We start from the raw sequence: 27,061 nt of genomic DNA on the forward strand, positions 1-27,061 counted from the left end.
GTTTGCAGAATGCTTTCTGCTGTGCCATGGTTTGGAGGTATTTGGTGATCAAACTAGTGCCATTGACACGCATTTAGGATGGAGCTACAGCTGGCTTCCACTGCTCAGCAGGGAAACACAGGTCATGGGAACAGTCTTTTTGATGAGATAAACTTTCCTCTTGATGTAATACATTTTTTTTCTGTTGCTTTTTGTTGGAATGTGTAGCTGCTTGTAAACAGTGAAATACTTTACAGTGACGAATATTTCCTTGCAACCTTCCGAATTTCCAAGCTTGGCCTGAAGCTGCGTCTAAAGTGCTAGACTTAGTCGGAGCCCTGATCCTCACCTTGCTAACCAGGCCACACTCACTACTTTCAATATTATCTAAATTTTAGGCTATTTGCAGTCTGAATGGAATCACTGCCAAAAAGCAGCGCATATATTTCAGAGCCCCTTGAAAATTCAGCCTTCCCACGACACCACGGTCGTATTCAAAAGAAGCGGCGAGAAAATAATTTTTTTCTTGGATTAGATTTTTGAAACTAGTGAGCAAATAGTGCGATATGGCGTGATAACTGTTATCCAAAAATAAGCAGCCAAGCAGGCGGTGAACTTTGTTGACGTATAGTTAAAGTGAATATTTTAAAGCGAGTGCGGCGAATTGTCGTGTTTGGAAGTGAATGGATTAAAATGAACGTGTAATTGATTTCCGCCAGGTCTTCGACAGTGAAGAGGGCAGAAAAGCGGGTCAGGTAAAGGCCACCTCACACTGACGACCTCTGGTCAGACTTGTGGAGCGTCACTCTGTCCATAATTAGCGAGTTCTAACAGCGCCATGCAGTGAACATTGTGACTGACTGTATAGCAAATGTGGCTAGGCAAGGCTGGCACGGGTGGTTAATTTGCAAAAAATGCCGGTCTTTGTAATTGCCGCACCTCGCCAAAACCACCCAAAATAAAGTGCGGCTCTTACACGAGTGTATATGGTACTTGGTGGAATTCATAAGGCTTGTGGACTTTTTTGCGCACACTGCATGTGCATGTTCTATGCTGTAATACCATGGAAGTTTGATATGGTGGATATTTTTGGTAGTAAAAATTGTAGATTTTTTCTTGTAAGAATGGAATAATTGGGAAACTGCAGGGGCCAGAAGGAAAAGCCTGTGAGGCTTGATACTCTGCTTTTATTGTCACACCACAGGAGTCTTGCATTGGTGTTTGTTCCTGCATCACATTTTGTTCACACTAATTGAAGCATGTAGTGTCTACCCAAGAGCTGTTTATTGTGCTCAATGGCTGTTCTATTTTAGGGAGTTTTCTGACCACGACCGTCGCCACGAAGCCAATATGCCAAGAGACAGGTCACCAGTGCACCGTGACTATGATGAGCGCGAATTTAAGCGGGATGACAGGTATGTGCATTAGTGTAGAAGGCATTCACCTTCAAAAATGTGAATGTTAATCTTGTCCCTGCGTTTACACTTTTTGTAAGTAGTGGAGCTTAAGCCTTGCTAGTAAAATGTGAGCTGGCCTAGCAGAAGTTCCGAATGCTCAGGGAGAAAGAAGGAAGTCTGAGCTTTTGCATTCATATTATGGAATTTTGGTGTTCTTTAATGTCTGTGTTGCTCTGCTTATTAACTCTTCCAGTCATATTATGGCTGTTACTGATGGCGTTGTTGCATATCTGTGTTGCTTTGCTGATTAGGTAAGCCTCAGTTACATTGTTCAAATGCATTGCACAGAGTAGAGCAAAAAAGAGTGCAGAGATGGCTGGGAGGGCTTGGCTTTCAGTGATTATGCCCATGGGACTATCATGCAACTTACTATCAGAAAGATTTCTCATATTTAACGCTCAAAAATCTACTCCACCTTGGGGGATTCCCCTAAACCTTTGACCTTTACATATTTTTCCAGCTGATATCATTAAGATGCATGGCTTAGGTTTGCCATCTGCATTTGATTTCATGGGATTGTCCTAACCTTACTCGAGACGCCTGGAGTCATGAGTTGCCGACATAGTGAGACTCGCGCACACTCGGATGTAGTACACATGAAGGAAGCCAACAGCCACTGAAAACAAGGGGCATAGGGAGATGTTTCTATTTTTTCTTATTTTGTGGTGTTGGTCAATGGGAGATCAATCGTGTAATTATGTTGTCGCTTAAAGATAACTGATTAGAAAGCAGGAGAAAAAACAACCACATGATGTTGGTGGGATCCGAACCCACGACCTCTGAATTTTGCGTCTGATGCTTTCCCAAAGTTCCCGTGATGAAAAGGTGAACTTAGAATTCACTTTAGTGCACATTTAATTCACTACAACGCTAAAGCCTGTCTGCCTCATGAGCTGGGATCACGTCGAGTGAAAAAGCAGTGATTACATGCAGTTCTCTTCATGCTTCGTGTGACCTATACTGACCTCTTACGTCATAGCCACTGCTCGGAAACCAAAACTGAAACACGTGAGCGAAATTGAAGTACAAACTTTTTAGCAGTCATAGGTGAATATCACGTGGTGATCCATGTATCTTGCGCATCATTACAAAGGTGAAAACATTTAACCTAAATTTGGTGCCTGTACTCTTTTATTGTTTTAATTCTTATTTAATTTGGTTTTCTTAATTGTGAATTGCCCATCTTCTACTCATCAGTCCTGACTTCTTTTGTTAGAAAACTTGTAATCCCAACTGTGGCTGACCCTGCCTGCCGAATTTTCGCCTTGATAAGAGTGATCATGCGATCATGTTTGCGGTGTTTCATGTACACGGCCCAAGGGAACGTGTGGGAGATGCAGGCATTCAAATAAATAAAATTGATGCTGTGTGATGTGCAGGCCACCTCCCAGTAAGGCGTATGATCGCTCTCCACCCCGTCGTGGCGATGACTACTCGTCTGACCGGCGCTTCGGTAGAGATGAAGGTCGCTATGGCCGGGATGCACCTCCATATGGTGGTCGAGGGGACGACTACTTGCGAGGAGGACAAGGGGGGCCATCACCCCGTGAGAGCCACAGCCGCTACAGCAGGGAGGACAGGTCATTTTGCTATTTTTCTTTTGGCATGAGAGCATGTGTGAGAAATGCACATTTGCTTGCTAATTGTGCCCAGGAGAGTGGTGATGACATCAGGTTTAGGCATTTCCTTATTAGTGCCGATGGAAAATACCTTTTGGATTTAATTTCAGGTACAACGTTGCAAAATTATAAAATTATTATGCACATGTGTCCTATAATGTGTGCCTTCCAGTATATTTATATTGTGTAATATCCCAAGGCTTCTTGCTCTGATTGGTTGTCTTCATTTCGTTCAGGTTAGGAGACGTATGCTACAGATTTGTGAGCTCACTACATTTTCATCTTGCCGTCAGGTAAGGGATGGATGTCACAGGGCAGGTGAAGTGCTTACTAAAGTGCTGTGTAACCAGGGATGGCGCCAGGATATTTGTAAGCGGGTGGCACACGACATCACGCCTGTCCAGAAATGAAATTGTGGACAGGTGTGATGCCTCTGTGGCACTGCTCTGCGCAAGAATAAAATGAACAAATTGAAATGGCGAGAGCTTCACACACTTGTTTAGCAGTGAAGGGGCCATTACTGGCTGCATTATTGTGCTCAGGGTCTGAGGGAAGATAATGTTTGCTGTAGCCTGGCAAATTTTGGGATGGAGACCGCCACCCATCTCTTCCCCTTAGCACCATCACTGTGCGTAGCTCACACATTTTCTTTTTCTGGGTAGTATTCTACTTTTTTCTGCTTTTTACAAGGGCATGTGAATATGTGAAATTTCGAGCACAGTAAAAGCTTTCTTAATTCAACCCCTGTTAATTCGGAAATCCTGATAATTTGAACTGCCAGTGCAGTCCTGGCCAATACCAATGTAAGTTATGCCGTCAGGTGCTTGCTAATTCGGACGGTATGGGTCTTGCAGTGGTTAATTCAAATGGGTTCCCATAGGGAGGAAATGTCCAGGTATGGCTGGCATGGCAAGCAATTGTCAAAATAGGCCTACTCAGAACTGAATTGCATGGTGCAAAGTCACCTGCGCACCTCTGATGTGTGCGCAGCTGCAGGTACGACGAAAAACGTATGGCCACATGCCCTGTCTCTGGGTATTGTTCGCCTGCTTAGGTTCCGGTTCTGGTTTTCTGAGCTTCGGAGCTTTGTGTCAGCGTGTGGCAACAGTGGCTATTGGCTATGCGTCAGCTGGCCAACCGAGCCCGTCAGCGAGTCATTTTGGTCGTTGTACTGCTGCACGCTTTTTTCGCGTCCATGTGTATGGCTGGTTCTTCCATTGCGCGGAAGCTATGCACTCGTGACGTGCCGTTCACTGTGGGAAAGCCTGCTCACACTCGATGCAGTCGCTTGTGAGCAGGCTGCACCACTATTGTGTTGCAGTATGAGGGATGCCGGGGAGGCCCTTAACATTTTGGTGCAGTTCTTCTTTGATGCACTGACATCGTGTACACAATAAAGCATTGATGGAGATGTGAGAAATAATAATTGTCACTCTGTTCTCATCTCAAAAGTAGGCGACCATTGCCCAGTCTTTCACTAGTTAAATTTGCTGTGATGCAATTAGTTCTTGTCAGTTTTTTCGTGGTCATTCGATAATACAAACTTCAGATGTTTTGAAATTTTTTCCGTTCTCTTGAAATTATATAATTAACGAGCTTTTACTGTAGTTTGCGAATAGGATTTACTATTCGATTCACACCGCACATGTACTATTCGAAATATTGGAATAGAGACTCTTGCCCAAGCATCGCAGCATATCTTAACGGTGCTCGCTAGTTACAGCAACTTGCTTTTGTCACATCAGTTAACTAGCCATTATTCTCATAAAATAAACAGCCAGCACGCGGCAAAATTGTGCGCCTGGCAATGTTCTACCTGGCATAAAACCAGTGTATCGACTGCCATCGAGAGCCGGCGCGGTCACTGCGTGCTCAGGGGTCAGAAAACAAAGCACAGCACAATGGGGCATGTTATCGCGTAGTGCTGTCATGCAGTCGACAGCTGGCTGTGAGCACCATGTGGGACACCATTGCGGCGTGCTACTAGGCTGTCGACGACTGGCTGTAACATGCCGGTGGTGAAAGCAAACAGGCACCAGTGAATCTCCCATTTTCGGTCTCTGCGATAAGAGACGCATGCAAGTGGTGCTTGCGAAGGATACTGGAATGGGGGCGATGGTAGTCCAAGCGCGCTGCTGCAGTTGTTTCCCGACACCGCTTTCGGTGAGAATTTTCTGCTATTATAATTTAGAATCTGTGCATATTTGGGCACAGAGAATAAGAGGAAAGCTTATGAGAGCAATATAAACCTCAGAGCCAGCCTATGCAGCCACATCAGGGGAGAAGCGAAACTATGTGAACTGCTCGACTTGGTTGCATGCTTTCATTTTTGCACCTTTTGTTTTAACAGGAGAGCTTTAGATTAGGGGGCCCGAAGCCTTGGCAGTTGGGGTTATTGAGATACGCATGAGCAGAACCTAACTTGTGTCTTGGGTTAACGTTAGCGGTGAATGCTATTTTCCTGAAATGGTGTGCGCCCCAGCCACCTTTTGTCGTGGCAACATGGCAGTGTCCGGTGAAGCGAGGGCTGCTCACTTCAGCACCGATTAGTCGTTGCTGCCGCACTGTGCCTCATGTTCACAGGAAATAAAAGGCGCATGATGTTTTTGCGTGAACCATAAAAAATGCCTGCACAATAAAAAATTTAGTGATAAAAATGCTCCAAATTTTCAGATTGTTTCCAGATTTGCCAGGCTAATAGGCATAGCGAGTACGTGTCATTTGGTAGCCATGGAGACAGGAAATCAGAAACTGTAGAAAGTTCAAACAGGTTAACGATTTCGATCCAAAAAGAGGTGACAAGGAATTGATGTTCCCTTAAATTAACATGTTTTATTTTTTATTTAGTAATATTTATTAGTCGGATGTAAGCAAAACAGAAAATAATTACATTTTCTTGAGTTACCAAACACATTCCGGCCGAGGTGGTGCTGCACATTGAAAACAATCCAAAAAAAGGTCAAAAGCATTCCTTGTTGCGTTTTTTTTTTATATATTATTATACACAAATTTGTGCTGCAGAAAAGTAAACAGATATATCAAACAAAAACATTCTCATGTTTATTTTTGTTCCTAGCATTTCTCTTGGTTGTAATGGCTCTGCACTCAGGGACGTAGAAATTGATAGTTTATGTAAAGCAAATAGTAAATTTATAGATAATACTGTCAAGTTTGACAGATTGGTTAAAGAATTAAAAAAAAAAGGAGCTACCGTGCGTAGTTACACCAGACAGCACCCCCATTTCAAAGTGGACGCGCCTGCATCAATCCAAGCCCAATGGTTATAGATACAGTAAAACTTCAATAATTCAAACTCAGTTAATTTAAAATCCTGGATACTTCAAAGAATTTCTGCATTTGCGTAATTTCTAATGCAAATTTGACCGGATAATTCGAAGTGGCGGTTTGCACCAGCCTGGTTAATTCAAAGATCTGGGGTGCTACGCGGGAATCGCAGTCCCGATTTCGCTGCAAACCGGTGAAGCGACGGCCCCATACACTTGCGAGGCGATGCTACAGAGCAATACTGATGCTTGGTATACGAAGCGTCCCAGCTCCAGTACTCCCAGCCTAAGAACCAGTCTATGGTATGGCTTGCAGACCGCTGAAACGCGCACCTGTGCTTGTCTTGCAACGCAACCCTTCTTGCTCTGTGCCCACAGCGGGTTGACTGCACCAAACTCCGGCCTGCGCAGTTTCTTTGAGTAGTGTGCCGGGTTTAGAGGGTTAGGTTAACGGCATCTCTGATTACTTTAGTAATGTCACATGCATCTTTTTTTCGGAAAAACAGCCGTGCTGCCTGAGGTAATTTTGGATGAGCAGCGGGTAGTACGTGCCCCGCGTTGGTGTCCATTTACGGCACGACGTATGGGGCTCCAGGCATAAAAAAAAACAACTCGTATGCAAACCAGTTCCACTAAAGAAAATTCGAATTGCGTGCCGTTTACCTGGCTTGTTCGCGTTGGTGGTTGCTTCCTCGGACTCGGATGAGGGATAGCAAACTTTCGATACCAATAGCAATCTTTCGCGATAGCAAGCTTTTGATAGCAAACTTTCGACAATCTCCTAGGCATGCATCGTGCCGAAATCCATAACTACTGGGCTGTTTGCAGTTCGGCTTGCCGCTATAGTCGGTCGGTCTGCACACGATTATGGAGGACAGGATGGAGCGCCGTTTTTTCCCTCTTGATCTCCATTGGCTTCAGAACTGCTGTCTTTATGATTGCGCCATTAAGCGTTGATTGCTTTGAGTTGCGGACGCACTGCGATTCCATCCCACGGGAAACTACAAAACAAAGTGTGATGGCGGTATGTTGCTGGAGGGAGGGGGTGGTGGCAGTGCATGCATCGACTTGTAATTGGAGTCAACTTTTTTGCTAGCAGGGGCTATAGGTTTAAGGTAGACTTTTATGCGGCAGCATATGGTAATCGCAAAGTTTGTCCAATGCAGATACTGCGTTCCCCCAACGAAATTTTTTGTCTGGGTCCCATTCTATGCTAGGTTAATGTGAATATTTTATGCCGTTCCAGTGACTTTGAATTAACGATGTTTTAGTGTATACAGTTAAACCTCAATTTGACGAAGTCAGTAAAATCCGCAGTTTACGTTGCAATATTGGAACTTCGCTACGTCAGAATTCATCTCCTAGCACACTAAGAATCCGCGCCGCGGTGGCTGAGTGGTTACGGTGCTCGGCTGCCGGCCCGAAAGATGCGGGTTCGATCCCGGCCGCGGCGGTCGAATTTCGATGAAGGCGAAATTCTAGAGGCCCGTGTGCTGTGCGATGTCAGTGCACGTTAAAGAACCCCAGGTGGTCGAAATTTCTGGAGCCCTTCACTACGGCGTCTCTCATAGCCTGAGTCGCTTTGGGACGTTAAACCCCCATAAACCATAAACCATAAACTGAGAATCCGCCAAAAACGAGCTGCGGATAACCCATGGGAAAAACCTCGACTTGCGAATTGAAGTGGTTGTTTACTTCTGTCCTTTCCTCGCCATCAACAGCCGTGTTACACGTGCCTTGCTTATGTTGCAAGCTCGCAAGCTGCCTCAGCACATCTGCGTGCCAAGCACCTCATGGGTGACGGGGACGATGCACCCATCTTGAGTTTTAGTTTTGCTGTCATTGTCATCGTCTTGCAAGTTGCATTGTCATCGTCTTGCCGACATGACGGCATGTTTCGGCGCTGCCACCACTGTGACCTCGTGGCCGTCAGCGGCGGGTCATGCCGTCTGCATTCCCCCCCCCCCCCCCCCCCCCCCCTCCCCCTTACTCTTTCTTTCTCCACGTCAGCGAGAGCGAGAAGAGCATCCTCCAATCACCAGCCAATGAAAAGTAATCAGACCCACCATGCTCCTCTTGTTTTCCGTCGTAAGCACAAGTGTGTGTCTTTTTGCACATACGTTTGCAGACTGTTTATTCGTACCTCATGAGGACCGAGGAAAAGTTAGAAAAGAGGTGTCTGAAAAAGCATCTTCAGGAAAAAAAACAACAAGAAATCCATTATTTTATCGCGTGCGACGGCAGCAGCGCATATGGTGCATCGTGTTCCGACTCCGAGTCATCGTTTGTGGGGAACCTGACTAATGATCCCATCGTTGTGGGTTCAGGTGGCTTCCTTCTCTGAAATTTCTTCTTTCCAAAATAGAGGAAGACGTTGCTACGCCGAAAATCCTAGTTGTTTTTTCCTATAATCCGAGACCATTTGCCTCGAAATAATAAATTCCCGCGCAACTGCGCTCTGAGACTGGCCGATTTACACTTGCTGGACAACGGTGATCTTCTTCGCCATTGTCATTGTGGTATAGTTACCATGCTTGCCAGCATTCCCTAGTGCAGACAGTGCTGTACTTTTGGCGCCATTAGACAGCTGACATGATGTTTCCGTATGCCGCGTTGGATCGCTGCAGCTTCGACATAGCACGCAAGACAAGCATCACTGCACCATCATGCCGGCACCAGTCACACAAACTAAAAACTTGGCCTACTCGCAGCGTTGTACACAAAGAAACAAACATTGGCTGCTGGATTGCCTAGACGTGGCTTAGGTGACTAAGCTGGGCCTTTAACTGCTGTAGCCACTCTGCCGGAACAAGCAGAAACGATGATGAGCAAGCATTTGCAGTAGCACCACCTCGTGGGACAGCAAGAATGTGCATTTGAAAACAAAAATGCCGTCGTCCTGTGGGTCGAACAATGTTTTCGTCAGCGTCTGTGGGGGCAAGTGCTGTTGACGAGTTGGCTCAAGGAGTGTCTGAAAAATCAAACCAGAGGCTGCAAGGTGTCTGAAATTTGAGCAGTTGTTATACATTACAGTCTATGGGGAGAGTGGCAGTGCCTTGAAGCAGTCTAAATAATCAAGCATGTCCAAATTTTGGGGGGCTGAAAAATCAGTCTGCGACTGTGCACTCATCGTCTGAGTGGGAAGCGAGGTTGTCAGATGTGAAGCGTGCGATGGCCTTCACAGCTGATGGGTGTGCCAATGGCACTGACCTTTCCGGTCCATATACCAGACTTTGGGAATCTGTAAATACCTGTAATTGTGATAAAAAATTCAGGGGGCTACTTTGTTGACCTAAAGTGCGGTGAGGCAAAAGCCTTTAGCGCGGTGTTGCTGCTTGTGTCACTGATGTGTGGTTAAAATTGTCAATTAAGTACACAATTGTTTGTGAATCTTAAATGCTGGAGATGCTGGCAGGCGTTTGGGAGGCATCCGTCTGATTCGATGCCTTTCTGCAAACACCCTCCAGCGTCCTAGACAAGGAGAACTACATATGCGCTGCGAGGAAGTTGCGTAGCCGTTAGCACACTCATCTGCGGAACGGAAGGGTGGTGGTTCGAATCCAGTCATGCACAGAGATTTTTTTCTTATGGAGTTGAATAGCGTAACAGACGGACGGTATGACATCACTTCTGTTGTCATGACTTCCAGTTGGCGATGTAACGGACGGACAGGATCTCGACCGGAGTATGAGCCATTAAAGGCTTTTGCCTTAAAAGTGGCATGCTGCCTTTGAACACAGGCAGCGCGGAGCTTTCGGCGCCGATTTCTGATGGGATAGCAAGAGCTGCGGGCTAGCCTGGCAGCCTGCCAAGGCTGCGCAGGCGCTCGTGCTAGCCTCGCCCGTACTACCCCAGATGGCACAGCTGGCAGCAGGCTCGCCACTATTATCTTTATCATATTTGCGTCTGCCTATGCTGGGCGGTGCCCATATTACATACATGGTCCGCTCAATTACTCAGCCAGCAGTGAAATTTCGTTACATTGAAAGACCGGCAAAATCTCCTTCGTTATATTCAAGCGAGGCTGTTTTTTATCGACTCCGAAGTTAAGAAAGCTGGAATACTTTGTTAAATCAACAATTGCATGACATTGAAGTTCATTATATTGAAGTTTGACGGTACTTCAGTTTTGAAACTCATTGGCGTGCCTATAAAGAGGAGCTCGCATGCCGCTCTCTTTGCCTTCACAGCGCTGCAGTTGAGGGTTGAGCTATCGAAGCAAGCGTCGTCTGCTAGCACCCAGCACTGTACTTGCGCAGGGAGTTCCGAGATTGCTTGTACAATGTTTGTTTTGCGACCTTTTTATACAAGGAGTTGTTATTGTCATTAATCACGGTTGTTTTATCCTGTGCCTAAGAGTTTTAGTCAGGTTGGCTTTTATTTTTTTTGCTAACTTTGCATCCCGTGCCTGCTCTAGTTGTCTTGCACCAAGTACATATGCCTGCTGCATTTGCCATGCTAACATTTGCTACAGGGGCGCTCGTAAATTTGTGTGCAATGACTCGAATTTTGGCGTGTTGTGGAATAATTTAAAACACACTTGCTCATCATGTAGCTTGTCAGGCAAGCGTAGTCATGTGCACACACGTTCCAGCACCGCTTGTTTATTTTTTTTTTTCCAAAGTACGATGAGCTGTTCATTTTGACTGCTCTTTCGCCTGTGGTCTTTCGTCACATTTCACTGCCTTTAGCCCCCAGCTGCAGCATCAAGGGTGCAGCTATTTGCTTGTGGTTTACTTATCTTAGTAGTCCAGTATGGGCGATCGAAGGCTTTATAGGTCGTGCGGCTTTCAATATTGGTGTTCTGGCCCTGTCAGGAGCATGTGCACTTCGCGGAAGACAAACACCGATGGAACCACACTCGAACCAAACAGGGCGTCTGTTATTGTCAGCTGCCGCAAACAAACTGAGAAGCACGTTCTCGGACCCAGCGGCTAATTCTCCGCAGCACTGGCGTCAGTCCAAGCCACACTCTTGAGCATTCATGTTAAGTGGCCGGGCATGAGCTTGTCTACAATCTCGCGAACACATCGTGCTGGCTAGTGCCGACAATGCGTCTCCGTCTGTAGCGCCACAGTGCCCATTGTTAACTGTGTAGCTTTGTCAGCATCGTTGTGACCTTGGTCCACCCAGGGTTCCACCCCCAGAAATCCCAGGTATCACGTCCTCTGATTGGTATGCAAAGGCATGCCGCTTGCCGCGTTCCACTTCCGACGCTTACGTGGTGTCTTCGCTGACATTTTTCGACTTCTACATAATGCACAACTAAGGCTATAGCTTCCTTCAGCTGTGGTACGAACGTGCGATCACGCATGCGCAGTGCAGTCACGTGACCGTATGTCGCGCAAATGAGGTCGGAGAAACTGCGGCATCAGATGTGATGCGTCCAAAATTGTTTGTGCACTTAACTCTTTGGGATGCGTGACTCGGTGTCAGCAGCTTTTATATTTTAAGATCAGCAGCACATAAAGAATGGTAAGGTCTATTATGCACTTTGACTTGCTGCTGATTGAATATTGCCTAACACAAGTTTGAAAGCATTTTTAAAATTTCTCATTTCAGTTGCCTTAGTAAATTCGGCAAACCCTGTCTTTCGGCATTTGATATTGAACTCAAACTAATTGTCTCTTTTTTTACTACCACATTTCCAGCCTCAAACTATTCGCTTTGCTTCGAAACTGTTCAAACAAAATAACTATTTGCTTTCTATTCGCTTCAAACTGCAAACGCACTATATTCGCACACGCCTAATAATCATGTTGAAGAACAGTTAAACCTGCCTAAGGGCCTGTTAACACTCGTCTAAAAATCCGGCGAGCGAAGCTCTAAAAAAAAAAGCTAAAGAAAGTGGGTTAGAAAAGCACATAAGTCAACGCTGTCTATGTACCATAACCGTATGCACGCTTACGTACGCTAAATGCAGCCACAGTCCCACTTTTAGTTCAGTGTATGCAAACAGACACTCAATGATAAGTCCAGCCTAGTGGCGCCATCTGGTTGTCAGGATGGGAACCATTGCTGTCTACAAACTGATGCTCCTGCCTAGGAGCGGCAGAATCGTCACTCTAAATAAAAATTAAAGCAAATTTGTCACTTAAACATTTTCTTATAGTTGAGATGAAGCAAAAGATTGGTGACCCATTTATGGCCAGTGAATGCACTGAAAAGAGTCTGCAACGACGAATTCAGTCCGAAGCGAGGGGTCCTGTTTCGAAGGGTGCCGCCATATTTGTCGCCACGGAATTTTTCCGGCGGCGGAAATCGGTCCTGGACTGATGTCTCGCTGCACCGCTTTCCGCCTTGGTCGGCATCAAAAGCGGCCGAATCGGCTTTGCTCGCCGGATTTTTGGACAAGTGCGAACGAGCCCTAAGTTCTGGATAACTGCTACATAAACATATTGTTTTGGGTCAGAAATAAGGTAGATTTGGCTGCATGATTATAGTGAAAGCTGTGGCCAAAGGTATAGTTAAATCTGGCTATAGGGACCGCAACCTAAAGTTTGCAGTGCGACACCAGCGCTTTGCTCTTCCTCTGGTGGTGGAACTCTGAGGCGTTGATCGGGTGCAATGCCGCAGTGCTATGACTGACCTTGTTTGCATGCTGCTCGCGCCTGTTGCGCTCGTCTCCTTGCGGACACTGCAGGTGCAAGCAGATGCCTGACTGCCACACAGTGCGCCAAAAATGTTCATCAGTGGGCAGTTTTAGTGATGACCGAAGTGACGCCGTGGTTGCCTAAAAGCGGGGAAGCATCACTCTTGTCTCACGTGCTTCCCTCAGATGATGCATTCGCTTACAGGCGTTTGTACTGTGAACTAACATGCACCGACATTGCAAAATGCGGTTTCGGATTTTGTCCGTATCGAAATGCATTTAGATTCGACCTGCGACCTTGGGGTGATTAGCGTAGTGCCAAAGCCACTGAAACATCGTGGAAAGGGAAAGGAAAGGAAAGGGAAAGGAAAATAGTGACAGAAAGCCAGCAAATATGGTGGAAGCAAACAGAGTGAGTTGAGCAAGCACAATATGAAGACATGAAAAAAAAAAGGCGAAGCATGTTCATGCAGCAGTTTTATTCGAAGGAATGCAGCCTTTAATTTCACTTTTCACTTCATATACACCACGCGATTATTCACTTGATGCAGAACTAGGGTTGATGAGAAAAACGCTCTTTTGGACTGTTTGCTTAGCGCTGTGCTCACGAGCTGCACTCTTTCACACAAGAATGCTCGAGCGGGCACACATTTCTCTCACAATGGCGTCCAAGTGCGAGTGAAGACAGTAGAGTGCATGTGCGCAAAGCAAGCTCCTCTCACAATGGCATCGAAGTGCGAGCCAGAGAGAACACGTGTGCACGTGCAAACCAAGTTTCTTTTGCGCACAGGAGGTGCAAACACACACAATAGTCAGCAGGGGAGCTTGTTGTCCTGCCCGATCAATTATGGGGAGCCGCTCGGAGAAGGTGCTGTTCACTGATGTCTGCAGTGCCATCTGGCTCAGGTTGTGCCCCCATAACGAAATCGATAAAAGGCCACAATTTTTCATATCATACAGGCTTTGATACACCATTTTTTCCTGAAAACTGGAAAAAATTGTTCAGGTAAGAAGCCAAAATGAAAAATAAATGTAGATCAAATGGCCTAGCAAGCATTCACAATAAACTCCCCTAATTCAAAGTCATAAACATGGAGAAATATTTCAAAACTGCGTTGATAATGTGAGGGTGGCAGCGGTCACCACCGTCTGCGCTACGGTTTGCATGATGAAAGCGCGACGCCAGTACATGTGAGGTAGGGACAGTGGGGGGTGGAGTGGGAGTTAGAAACACCTGCCTCTTTGCGTGTGCTTGTCGCTCGTGAAAAAAAAGAAGTAAGGTCCTGGTCTGGTAGTCTGTTGTCCTCGGAAAGCCTCACATTGACGGCATTCTCCGCAGTCCCTGCTCCCACCATGTGTCTGCTGTTAATCGTGCTAGCAACCGAGCCGTGATGGTGGGTGTACACTGCTTGTCATGTGCATTCTTTGCTACGTCCTGTTTTTTTTCCTGCTGCTTTTGAACACTACAAAAGTGAAAGATGCGTAGACTGCTGTGTTTGCCGCTGAGGTACCAATGGCGTTGGAGCACGGTGTGTTGCGTCAACTGCGTTTGCTCGTTGCAATCATCGACATTCCTTACTTGGCAGTCTGTGTTTTATCTCAAGAAACTTTCCCGTAATTTCACTAAATTTCCAGTAACACAGCAATAGTTAATGGATAGTTGGCGTGGCGGGTTAGTTATATCAAGGTCGATTGCCGTAGCACCTTCGTTACATGGAGTTCAAGGGGCACCGTTGGGGAATTGAGAAACTTTATAATACTGAGGTAATTCGCTGCATGGAGGTTCGTTACATCCAGGTCTGTATGTCAGGCAGACCTGGTATATTTTTTTTCTTTGCTATGTTGGGCAGGTCTGATTGCTGTTTTCAATGCTGTGGCTAAAAGGCCATCAGATGTACCCAGTACATTTTAGTGCGAAAGCACTATTTAAAGGGGTCAAACGCAACTTAAGAATCTTGTGTGAATCCTCGGAGTAACTCGAGTAAGCTCGGGTTAGTTCAGAGGAGCGTCATGCGAGCTGCAGGCAATGGGAGGAAGCTCGGGTAAGTTCTGAGGAGCATTGCACCAGCTGTAGGCATTGGGAGGAGGGCGTTGGCCAGCTGCTGCCGAATGGAGAGAGGGTGTGAAGATGAAGGGCGAGAAACGCGGTTGCATGCACATGCAGATGCCAGAAAGAAGAAGCAAAAATGAACACATGCTTTCGCACGTCTGCTCGGTTTAACTACGTTAAAACTTTACCACATTTTTTTTGGGCCACGTCTGACAGATCCAATTGGTGTGTTTCCAGGTCCGATCTGTCTCACAAAATTTTCTTGTAGGTTCAGTATCACTGGTATGACTGTGTTACCGCCCAGCTTTGGTCGTGTCAGGGTAAATTCAAGTTGATACTGTTGCTTAAGTGCAGGCCACGCAGTAGCATAGCTTTATCTGCTGCTCTACCCATGTCTACCCATTGCACAGAGTGGGGTGATAGGTGTTCTGTATGTGTACTTCGAGCGCACTAGCAATGACCTGCTTGTGCTGTTACATGCATGACAAACCAAAAAAATATTGAGCAAAAATGTCTACCTTGTACATCCAGAACCAACTAGCCAGTCACTATGTTTTAAGCAAATCCATAAGAAATTACCTACCTAACTAGGCTTAAGTTATTTTCTCATAATATGCAAATTAATTTAGATATGCTGAAACAAATTATGTTTTTGAAAATAACAGGAAGAAATACTATACACACCGAATCTAATAAAAGTTCCCATTTTAAAGGGGGATGGCGGTCATTAAACCTTTTTTATTTGTCAACATAACTTGATGAAACCTGGCATGCAGGTGTATCATAGAATAAGAATTTCATATATGCATTTAGATTTAAAATATCTCACCTGAAAGGAAGTATATGGCAACATAACATCCCAATTAGGCCATTGCTTACAGGCCTTTATGGTAATTTCTTGGGCAAAAAAAAGCTGCCTTAAGAATATATACTCATTCCCAAAGGTCCACTGCACATCCCAAAGCTTTTCTTTTTCCGTTAAACATGATAATTAGCAATTATGTCAAGTGTGGGTTAATTACTGCCAAATTGTTTTTTCTTTCGAACTTTGTTATTTTGTTATGATGATCAAAATGACTTTACATGTATTTTGTTAGCTTTAGGATGTGTGAGGGGCCTTTGAGAATTTCCTTTTAATAAGAAATGAATGTTGAGTGTCTAAACAACCCAGTAGATGACACAAGTCCTCTGCGACCCTGGTAGCAGTGAAATCGCGCTTCAAATCCGTTGATCACCGGTGATCAATGCATGGTGGTGTGATACCGAAAAAGTTAAGGTAAAGAAGTACATCTTGGACCAAACATTTTTTTAATGTAGTGATAATTATGAAATTTTTAAGCAACTGTTTTTTTATATATTGATTCCAAGTATGTCAGTATGTCATTTAATTTCATGTGAAACAAGTCTGTTTATTGAGCAGGGAGTTATGTAAGTTATGTCATTGGCTTGTCCTGATATCAAAGGATGCAACCAGGGTAAAATTATTGTGCTGATTTTCATAGAACTTGAGCTCTACAGATATTTGCATTTGTGATTTTAGAAACGAAAATTGAATTTTTCCAGCTGCTGATCTGACCTGTATAGCATTTTCCACTGCGCAGTGAAATTTCATATATTATTGCTATAGTGGATTTTACTTTGGGGGAAGAATGGTTTTTCTTGCACCCTTGTTTTCTCTCGTCTGTAGGGGGGAGTACCAGGAGCAGAAAAAGGGGCATTTGTTTGAGGTAGATAATGCCATTTGCACCGTGTGCCTGCTCACAACCTTTGTGAAGGTCTGCAGCACTGCAAATAATGCACTGCACCTAACATTTGGATTTCCATGGGTTTCTGAAGCAGGGTTTCTGCAACCTCTGTGATCATCTGGGAAACGAAACTAGTGGCCAACAATTTCAACGCCTTGTGGTCACAGCTGTCTTGCAACTTGTGGTTACATAATCTTGATCATGAACACAGGCTTGAGGCCAAAAATGACAGTTGCTGTTTTAAGTTCCTTGAAACAGATATTGTTTGAAGGAGAAAATTGAAATGTATACATCATATGCAAAATGTATGCATGTAGAATGAAGTGCATTCAAGGGTAGTCCTCTCCCATCAGCGTTGAAAAAATCTGAGTCCTGATAAAAATCCTCTCTAAAAAAAAATTGTCTGCATATCAACTTGCTTTTCCTTGTTAAAAATGACGTGAAAACCTGTACAGAATGCCCTCTCTTCTTGTAGAAAAATTGTGTTTCAGATATGGCAAGCATAGAATTTTAGCTAGCTTTTAGCAATGCCATAAAATTTTGTTTATTCCCACCGTATTCTTGCAGCGCACCTTGGTGCACTTGTAAAGTAATGTGAATGAACAAGGAGGCTGTAAGGAAAAGGGGAACCTTTCTATAGTCTTCAGTTCTGGTGATCGCATAGTGATTTGGATTGTGTGTCGTAATGAAGCATGGGATCCAGTATCCCCACTTTCATTGTACTGTGACTTATTTTTGCGTTATAGAATTGCACATATTTATTTTTAAATAGTTTTATGTTTTTCATTCTTTTGTACTGTTCACTTTTTCTTGCTGCTCACAGGTATGGTGGAAGAGATGAGCGTGGGTATGGGCGAGATGATCCACCACGACCTTATCCACGGCCCGAAGGAAACGGTCGCTATGGTAGAGATGGCTACTGGGGTGGCAGGGATGACTACAGCCACCTCGGGCGTGACGAGCCACCCATGGGATATGGGAGAGATGAGCCACACCCTCCCCCCCGAGTCCGGTGAGGGGTACTACTTGGTTCTTTATACCAGAGATAAATGAAGTGTTTGCATCCAAGGCAGCCGTGAAATCTCGTTTATTCAACCTCAATTGATTCGGACTGCTGGTGCAGTATCAACCAGTGCCGGTGTGTGTCCTTGGTGTCAGGTTCTTGTTAATTCGGACGCAGCTTTGGCTCACAACTGGCTTCAGGTGGGAGGCTGTTTCAAAGTATGGCTGAAATGGCAAACAGTTGTCTAGATTGCCCTCCCCAAGCTTGAAATCTGTGGTACAGTGTTGCCCATTAACCTTTGATGTGTGCAACAGCATGCGTGACGACCATTGCAGGGCATCGCCTGTGAAAAATAGTCCGGTCTTATAGTTTTGGTTTCAGTTTTTTTGGGCTTCGTGTAAGCCCGCTGTCACAGCGGATATTGGTCGCACATAGGCCTACCTGCCGATCACAGCTGTGCGTCATTTGAAACCTGATTGGCATGTCCCTGGCCTTTTATTTTTAGAAGGAGTCTCACTGTTCCGGTGCCAATCCATTTTTTTTGCTTCTGCCCCCGTGGTGGTTTTGTTGTTCCTGTGAGCTGAAACAGCACGCCTGACACGGGCTGCTCACAGTTTGTGCGATGGAGCCTCTTCACATAGATGATGCCGCTCGTGAGGAGGCTCTACTGCTTCTGCATTGCCCTTACTCTTCAGCTCACTTCATGCATGGTGCAATAAATGCTCTGCTTGCAAGTATCCTCTAGCTGCAAGACCATTTTATTCACTGTTTTGGCATGCTGACATATCTTTTGGAGGCACTTTTGTTAACACTTTCGTGACCGCGGGAAAATCTGTAGTTTTCGTGTAGTCTGGTAATTATCTTTCTTCCTGCCACAGAAAATGATTCATGTTGTGTATGGTATCAAATTGTAGAAGAAGAATTATCTTTCCAACGGTATTGATTTCAAACAACATATTTATTAATGATAAAAAAAATTATCAAAGCAAAAAAATCGCAACAAGAACGATAAAGATCGATAAAAACATCAATGCTGCTTTGCACCAAAAAAAATATTTAAAAAAATCGAAATATACATTTTCAACAAAAGAGCCATATAAAATGAGCCTGCAAATATTAGCTCTGTATCTACAAAAGCCGTTCAGGTACATAGGGAAACATTAGACCTAGTGTCTATCGTGCCACCATTCGAAGCAGTTTCTCGATGAAGTGAAACAGAGATTAGCTGCACATGTTTCGCAGAAAACATTTGTTTTCTGCTCAACTTTCCTTTCTTCATAGCACAGCTTGCAGTTTCTATATACCGTATAAACGCGTGTAAGGGCTGCACCCCGTATTCCCAAAGGAAATATTTGAAGAAAAAAAATCAGTGTAAAAGCCGCACCCAAACTTTTCAGGAAACACGCAAGAATAGCCTTCGAAATACATGCGCACAGGAGCTTCAAGGTGCCGCCCATGGATGGCGCCCGAGGCCGCGGGCCATCATCATCATCATCTTTTCTTCTGCCGTGAGCTTCTGCTACTGTACTTCCGCTATCCGTATTGGCATCGGTATCGCCAGGTCTAACTTTGTTCTGTTCTGGCTGTCAAAGCATGCGTTTTTGGTGGTTGTGTTAGCGTGGTCGCTCGGCATAGTTGTTGCTCTCGTGCGCTGTCGTTCTTCACTTTTTCATGAACTGCCTCCGAGCATTGTCACTGTTGCACGATGGGCAAGCACCTCAACAGCTACACGGCGGACTTTAAACTGAAAGTAGCGGAGTTCGCTCTCGAACACGGCAAGTGTGCCGCGGGCAGAAAATTTGACGTGGACGAGAAGTGTGTCCGACGGTGGTGCGGACAAAGGGATGCGTTGAAGAATACCAGCTCCAAAAAGCGCGCTTTCCGAGGCAAGCCATGCAAATTTCCTGAGCTAGAAGAAGAGCTGCTATGCTATTCAATGGAAGTGCGGAACAACGGCTACGCGTTGACAACGGACATGCTGCGCGTGAGGGCACAAGCCTAGGCGCGTGCTAAAAGCATACCGCACGAGGACTTCAAGGCTAGTGCCGGCTGGGTACGAAGATTTCTGAAGAGGAAGGGCCTATCATTTCGGCGAAGGACCACGCTGTGCCAGCGGCTGCCCTCCGACTACACCGACAAGGTGCTCAGCTTTCAGAAGTATGTCATCGGTCTGCGTCGTGAGCACAACTATATATTTTCGCAGATAGCGAACGCCGACCAGACCCCCGTGTGGTTCGACTGTCCTGAGAGCTGCACAGTTGAACTGAAAGGAAAGAAGAGTGTTTTCGTGCGGACAACCGGCGCGGAGCGCCAACGGTGTACCGTTATGCTGTGCGTCACCGCGGACGGGCGGAAGCTGCCCCCCTATGTCATCCTGAAAAGAAAAACGATTCCTAAAGGCGTTTTCCCCAAGGGAATTGTAGTTCGCGCCCAAGAAAAGGGCTGGATGGACGATGAGCTTGTGCTCGACTGGGTAAAAAGCGTTTGGGAGAAGCGCCCAGGCGCCATGCTGGCCCGACGATCGCTCCTCGTCTTGGACAGCTTCCGCGGTCACTTGACGGGTAGGGTTAAGGAACGTCTGCGCGGTATCCGCACAGGCATGGCCGTGATACCGGGCGGCCTCACCGGCATGCTGCAACCCCTGGATTTAAGTGTCAATCGGCCTTTTAAGGTTGAATTTCGAAGGCAGTATTCGGAATGGATGGCCAATGGCAATCACGACGAGACGCCGACAGGGCGGCTTAAGAGGGCACTGCTCGCGACTGTGCTTGGATGGATTTTGTCCGCGTGGAATTCCGTGTCGACCGACATTGTATCCCGGAGTTCCAAAGTGACCGGAATTTCAAACAGTTTAGACGGGACCGGAGACGACTTTCTGTGGGCTGAACATTTACCTGAACACAGCACCAGCTCGGAGTCTGAAGACTCCGTGAGTGATGCCTGAACGGTAAATAAATGCCGCGCATTCCAGATTGGTTTGCTTTCACTTGAAAAAAAAAATTTTTTTTCGAAAATCGCGTGTATGGGCTGCACCCCGTAATTTGCCCCCCGAATCTGGGAAAAAAAAGTGCGGCCCTTACACGCGTTTATACGGTATATCTTTCCATTTTTTGTGGTTGATGCTGTTGAACTTGAGGTGCACTCCAAGAGGGAACAACAGGCGGGACTGGGGGGTCCGCAAGATGTGGCTCATCATATCCCAGCAGCTGTTCGATTAGTTCTAGCCTGAAGGCAAACTGGTCGAAGTGCAAACTTCTCAATAATTCAGGGACTTCTGGATGCTGCCGACTATGCTTGTCAAACATTTTAAATTTTTTACTACAGCTATATAGATACAGTGGATGGACAGTGTCTTCCACCAGTGGACTGACTTCATAAGAACGTTGCAGGATCCGATGAGCTGGTCGGATTTGTCCACTCCCAGCATGCCCACATTGTATTTCTTGATCAGCACCGGCTTCTTCACGGACACTTCTGTCCACGTATTCCCGACCTTCTTTCTTCGCTTTGCAAGGACAAATTTACTCGCCGGTCTTTCCATTGCAGGTACAAAACATCCTGCTCCCTTAGCCATCGAACGTCTCCTCTTTTCGCCTTCTTTTCGCACTGTGTGTCTTTGAGTTTACTTGGAAAGCCACGCCGATCTTTCCGCGTTGTCCCACACGCAAGTGTCTTGCGCTCCAGTAAATGAACAAACAAAGATGTGGAAGTTTAGAAATTGTCCAAAAAAATTTTGTAACCCTGATAAAGATAATTTTCGCACAGCCGTGTCACAACATTGAATGCCAAACCTCGCAAACTAGGTTCTTCGCGCTTTCCCGTATAGACGCTGAACTGAACAGTGTACCCCGTTTCCGAATCTGCCAAAACCCATAATTTGTAACCCCGTTTGATCACTTTATCCCTCCTGTACTGGCGAATTTCGGACTGACCTTTTGATTTCATCATCCCCTCATTGACAGAGAGGTTCCGACGCGGTTGAAAAAATAGCGCGGAAGAATCGTTGACGTGCTGAAGCAGAGAGGATATGTGGTGAAGCTTGCCATGGGGTGCAACGGTCGTCTTCTCTGGATCAGACACACTCGGGAAGGCAAGCAATGCCTTGAACCGTTTCCTTGGCATCACTGTAGGCGGAAGAAGACCTGAGAATAATCTGCGTGTGCTCCAATAACAATGCAAGCGTGAGACTTGCACAATTTCTATGTATACGAGAAGTCCGATGAACTTGAGCATCTCCTCTTGCGTGACTTCCTTCCACGATCCATCTCTCTCGCTGTACGTGGGCTTGTCAAAAATATGCATCCACGCATACTTATTTGTGTTGTTGCATATCTCCCTGATGATTTCGGCGGTGAAAAACAACAGGAAGAAATCGACGGCTCTTACGAACCGCCGCGCAGCGCTCCGGAGCGAGATTCCAAGGTCCACTCCCGGCGGTCTTCGTGGACAAAACTCCACTCTCTGCGCGGCCGCCGGCAACTGGTCCCGTTCGAATGACGTTGACAGCCAGTAGATAAGAATTGTGACCTTTAGAACACGCCGGAAATCCTTACGACGCGATAACACGATCCTAGAAGCAAGCAAAACTCACCGGCGGATACCTGTCGATGTTCTGGGGCGGTTTGCCGCACTTTCGTCGTCCGTACTGAAGTCCGACGAATTGAATTCATCTTCTGAGTCTGTGCTGCTACGATCATCCGCAAATTCGAGCCCAGATGTGTCGGAATCCATTGAAACTCGCCGTTTCCGTGGGGTGGACACGCGACCTAGATGCCATCTCGGAAACAACGAGCGCTCATCACTCCGACTATTGCAGGCGCTTTAAAAATCCTTGCGCGGTGGAAAAGAGAAACACAACTCCGAAACTGATAAAATAGTCTCTCTTTAACCCGCTCGATGGTGCTAGCTGTCCATAACGTTCGGAGAGGCGCCAAAATTCAATCTTGTACCATCGACAATATACTGTCGACGGGAATAGGCGCGGTCATGAAAGTGTTAAGATGAACTGCGGATAAGCTGAACACATTTTCATGGTCCTTCCAGGTTCGTCAGGGAGTCTACTGTATTTCGACTTGTATGTTGTCATCTCCATGGGCAGCACATCTGTGCCTGTGCTAGACCTGTCTGCCACTTTGATTCAACATCACAGCTTTCTTTTTAAACACATTACAGCCTTTGAGTAGGACTGTTGTTGCGGTGCGGACGATTTGTTGGCTTTGTTCAAATCTCTGGCCCTGGTAGTAATTCGGGATGGCCACCGTGCCCATTTCCTTTGTATTCAGCGGTAGAGATGATGAAAGCGGCCTGGGCGGAGGTGACGGCCACTGGCGAGCGGAACTGCTTCCGCAAGGCCCGCTTCGTCGAGTGTCTGATGCCGAGCCAGATGCTTCGGAAGATGACCAGCACGGCGGCGATTTGTGGCCGGGCGTCGCTGAGTCTGACTTGGGGGGTCATGACATTGGTTGGAATGATTTTATTTCTGTCGATAACGACACTGACACCGTGGAACCGTGCGCGGACGAGGGCAATGTTTCTGAAGTGCGGGACGAGAGTGACGCGGAGGAATCCGATGAGGGTGAAAGTTTGGAGCTAACACGTAAGGAACAGGACAAGCGCAGACTCGCAACAAACACAGGTAATATATACACACAGAAGCAAAGAACCATATAAACAAAGGCACCTGCGTGAACAGCAAGTAAGTCAAATAACACTGACCTTAATTCATGCGTTGTCCTGATATGCCACTTCTCATTCTGTAAGTGAAACAGAAGCCTGGCTGATGCACTTACCACTCTTGTTTTGACAAAATAAGAATTGTAAAGAGGGTAAAAATAAAAATGAAAAACTGGGCTGCCACTCGCTGTTTTCATGTACTAACATACCTTATCGTCATCAGGTTCGCTTAACATGGGAAATCAAGGAGGCTTATTTTATCAAAACAAGAGGTGATAAGTGCATCAGCCAGGCTTCTGTTTCACTTGCAGAATGTGAAGTGGCATATCTGGCCAATGCTGTGTGTATATATTCCCTGCGTTTTTTGCAATAAAAGTAATTGCGAGTCTGCAGTTGTCCTGGACCTTGCATGTTTAGTCCTTGTCTTTGTTGTGCGCAGTAACGGTTTATTCAATCATGAGAGGAGAGGGGCACTTGCAGTTCAAAATAAAACCTAGTGAGATGCCTTTCCTTTTCTTTGCTTGGCAGGCATGGCGTTCCTGTTGTTTTTAACAGTTTCTTTCTTTGTGCAGAATGGAAGCTGTGCCTGTTCCACCACCATTCAGGCCAGAGGCAAATCTGCGCAAGCCAAATGACTGTGAGATAATTGTACTTCACAGGCAAAACAGGTGAGGGTTGTCTTATTTATATTGGTTTTTAAGAGTGATGTTCAAATATTCAAAATTTTAAACAGTCTGTGAATTCTATTTGCTTACCAATTAGACAGGCACTGCACTTTTGCTTTTTGATTCGCTGAAAATCGTAAATGATCTTGCTCACCTGAGTTCATTTGCAACATTGTGGCATTTATGAATGGCGCTCACTGGTTCAACGTATGTGATGTAGTACTTGTCACACAAGTGGTCTTGCACCGTCTTGTGGATTGGACTTCTGGCTTGCAACAAAGGCACATGAGTTAGTGCTAGATCTTTGATATTTGTGCTGGTGCATGTTCTAATAGGCCGGATGGGACCTACCATTACAAATGCATTGATGGCCATTGACAGGTGCTCCGTGCTCACAGATCAGAACACAAAGTGTAATTCCTTGCAATGTGGCTTAGTAAAATGTTGAGTTGGGCGAGTTGGTATGGGTTCATGAGGCTAAAACAGCGCAAAAAACGATAGACAAGGAGACAAAAATTATTGTGGGACGATAAAAACAACGAAAAATAAAGTGCCCCTGCCCGTACCACTAAGTATAACGGGCTTAAACAAGAAGACAGGTGGACACAGGACGAGCGCGGACTCACAACTAAAGCTTTATTCAAAAAGCGTGACGTTTATAGAGGAATAATGGAAGGCATGGTCATAGTAGAGAACATACAAAGGTAAACTTCAACAAAGATGTGCGCAGCACTCACAAACTGCCATGAAACGCAAACTCCTTATCAGACAGACTAATGGACTATTTACCGATGCAGTTCTGTTGCTCTTTAGTGATATGAAAAGCTTCTACAACTTGCCTTGTGGTCTTTTTTCCTTCTGGGTGTAAATTATCTGTGTGTGACACAATAGTGCAGTGCATTTTTTTTTCTTCATTACCTCACAACCTTTACATTGAGCCACCAGATAAGATAGGTCATTGCCGTGTGCTATATTGTTTCTGTGCTCTTGCAAATGCTGGTGTGGTACCACCTGGTATCATGGTGTGGTGCCACCTCGGTCAAGTAGTATGGCGGCCATATTGGCCATGTTGTATGCATACATTGTACTATGCGACGGATGCATTGCGGCCGCTATTTTGAAACTATGGCACGCATGACCTTGGATTGCGGACTAACATGACCTGGAGTAACGCGAGTAGTAGAGCTAGCACTCTTAAAACTGCCGGAAATGCTTGCACATCTGGCAACCTTTGCCATCAGTGCCATAGATTTATAGTTCATGTAGGGACAGCGGTAGAGGAATATAGGAGGTACACCAACGACGCTGCTTGTCCTGCGCACCAAATGTTACAAAACAACGCCCGCAGTTTCACTGTCTGCTGTCAGATGGCGACACAGAGAAGCAGAAAGGAGTGATGGTTCCAAGTCTGACTTTTGGGAATGCAGTCCTCTGCATGAGACCAGAGGTTCAAGCAAGGTTAGATATTAAGTAGTGTGGGGTAGATTGGCTCACTTTGGGAGCACATGGGAATACACCAACTCAGGGGGTACTAGGTGACATTGGATGGGCATCATTCAGGAGCAGAGAAGCTAGAAACAAGGTAAAATTTCAGGAGTGATTGAGAGGATAGAGGAAAAGCGGTGGGCTAGGAAAGTTTTGATTTACTTGTTCATGAGGAATGTTAACGAAAAATGCAGAATGCAAACTAGAAAATTGTCGAGCAAATATTTGGACACCAGAGGGTGTGGGGCAAAAAAAAAGTGGACTTATCGGTGAAAAAAAAAAAAAAGTTAAAGAAACGGAGAGGGGTGTGGAAAACAGGGATGCAGAAAATATCCACAAGGAAGCTCTTTGTTGTTCGAAGGCGGGGCGGGAGCATTGCAGATTAAGATTTACCAAGTCAAGTACCAAGAGAGGAGGAAATGGCTGAACATTTATGTAAAAAAGCTTCACTCTGCAGTTGAAAGCAGCAAAGGGGCTAATTTATTCAAAGCATTGGGATTTAAGGAGAGTGGAGGAAAAATAGATTTTAAATGGGTATTAATAGCCATGCGAAGATTACCTGATTGGTGGTTAAAATCAAGGCAAGAGTGAAATTTCGTCTGCTCTCTGCAGGAGGTCGTGGATTGCCTCACACTAAAGGTGAGGAGGGAGCGTTCCTCGTCTCCAGTTTAAATACAAAATAAAGCATGAGTCATGGCTGGCTGGCTAACCCAGCTACCTCTTGCACATAGCTACACCACCTAGCCAAATCAATAAATCTACATCCTGATGCATAAAATTATCAATAGCAGGAAAAAAAAAAAACGCAGGCACACTTTCATCACATATGGCAGCACACATAAAAGTTAACAACAAAACAACACACCAGCCCAGAAATATCCTTCTCCAGTTTCCACATCGTAGCCTGCCTGCTAAACTATGGTTGGATATGACGCCAACAAAGAACAACATCCGTGAAATAACGGTGAAATGACTAGCTCAGCCCCACTGTGCTTTACATTAATGATTTCCTGAAATTGAATTGTTTAGAAATGAGTGTCAGCAGTTGGAGTCTGGGGAGGTGGCAACCTTTTAGTGAAATAATGCCCCCCCCCCCCCCCCCCCCCCCCCCCCATTTCAGTGTCACTGTTTGTCAGCGTCCCCTCTCCTCTCGCACCTTTCCGTGCCGCACACAGTGACGCGGCCTCTGTGAACTCGGGTAATAAATTAGGGGTGCACAAATTATACGAGCAAATACGATACCTGTCATCTTCCATGGATAGGTGTTGTTTGTGGCCTTCAGTTCTGTCATTTTAAGAGAGGATTCAATTGGGTGAGAGTTTGTATTGAAGACTACTTTTTACTATACTACATGGTTGACTAATGGGGTTAAATGGTGATTCTTTCAGTTCGTGAAATCCAATGCTGCTTTCTTTATCTTGCAGGAATTATGCAGAAATGGTGGAGCGACGCCTCAAGAACCTTGGCATGCAGGTGGACCTCCTTTTTCTGAAAGATGAAGCTTTGCTT

At 45.6% G+C, this 27,061-nt stretch overlaps 1 protein-coding gene across 1 annotated transcript in view; it reads left to right on the plus strand.

Moving 5' to 3' along the window:
- The window catches only part of Neos (nuclear receptor coactivator protein neosin), a gene marked incomplete in the record, with an annotated part of 88,030 nt that overhangs the window by 21,751 nt on the left and 39,218 nt on the right, over positions 1 to 27,061 (plus strand). The window contains 5 exon segments of the mRNA XM_077647295.1: positions 1,293 to 1,394; positions 2,816 to 3,016; positions 17,550 to 17,738; positions 23,975 to 24,070; positions 26,977 to 27,025. Of these exon segments, the coding sequence (XP_077503421.1) occupies positions 1,293 to 1,394; positions 2,816 to 3,016; positions 17,550 to 17,738; positions 23,975 to 24,070; positions 26,977 to 27,025 (637 nt within the window).

Source organism: Amblyomma americanum, chromosome 1 (genome assembly GCF_052857255.1).
Source record: "Amblyomma americanum isolate KBUSLIRL-KWMA chromosome 1, ASM5285725v1, whole genome shotgun sequence".
In the NCBI taxonomy this organism is placed as follows: Eukaryota; Metazoa; Arthropoda; class Arachnida; order Ixodida; family Ixodidae; genus Amblyomma; species Amblyomma americanum.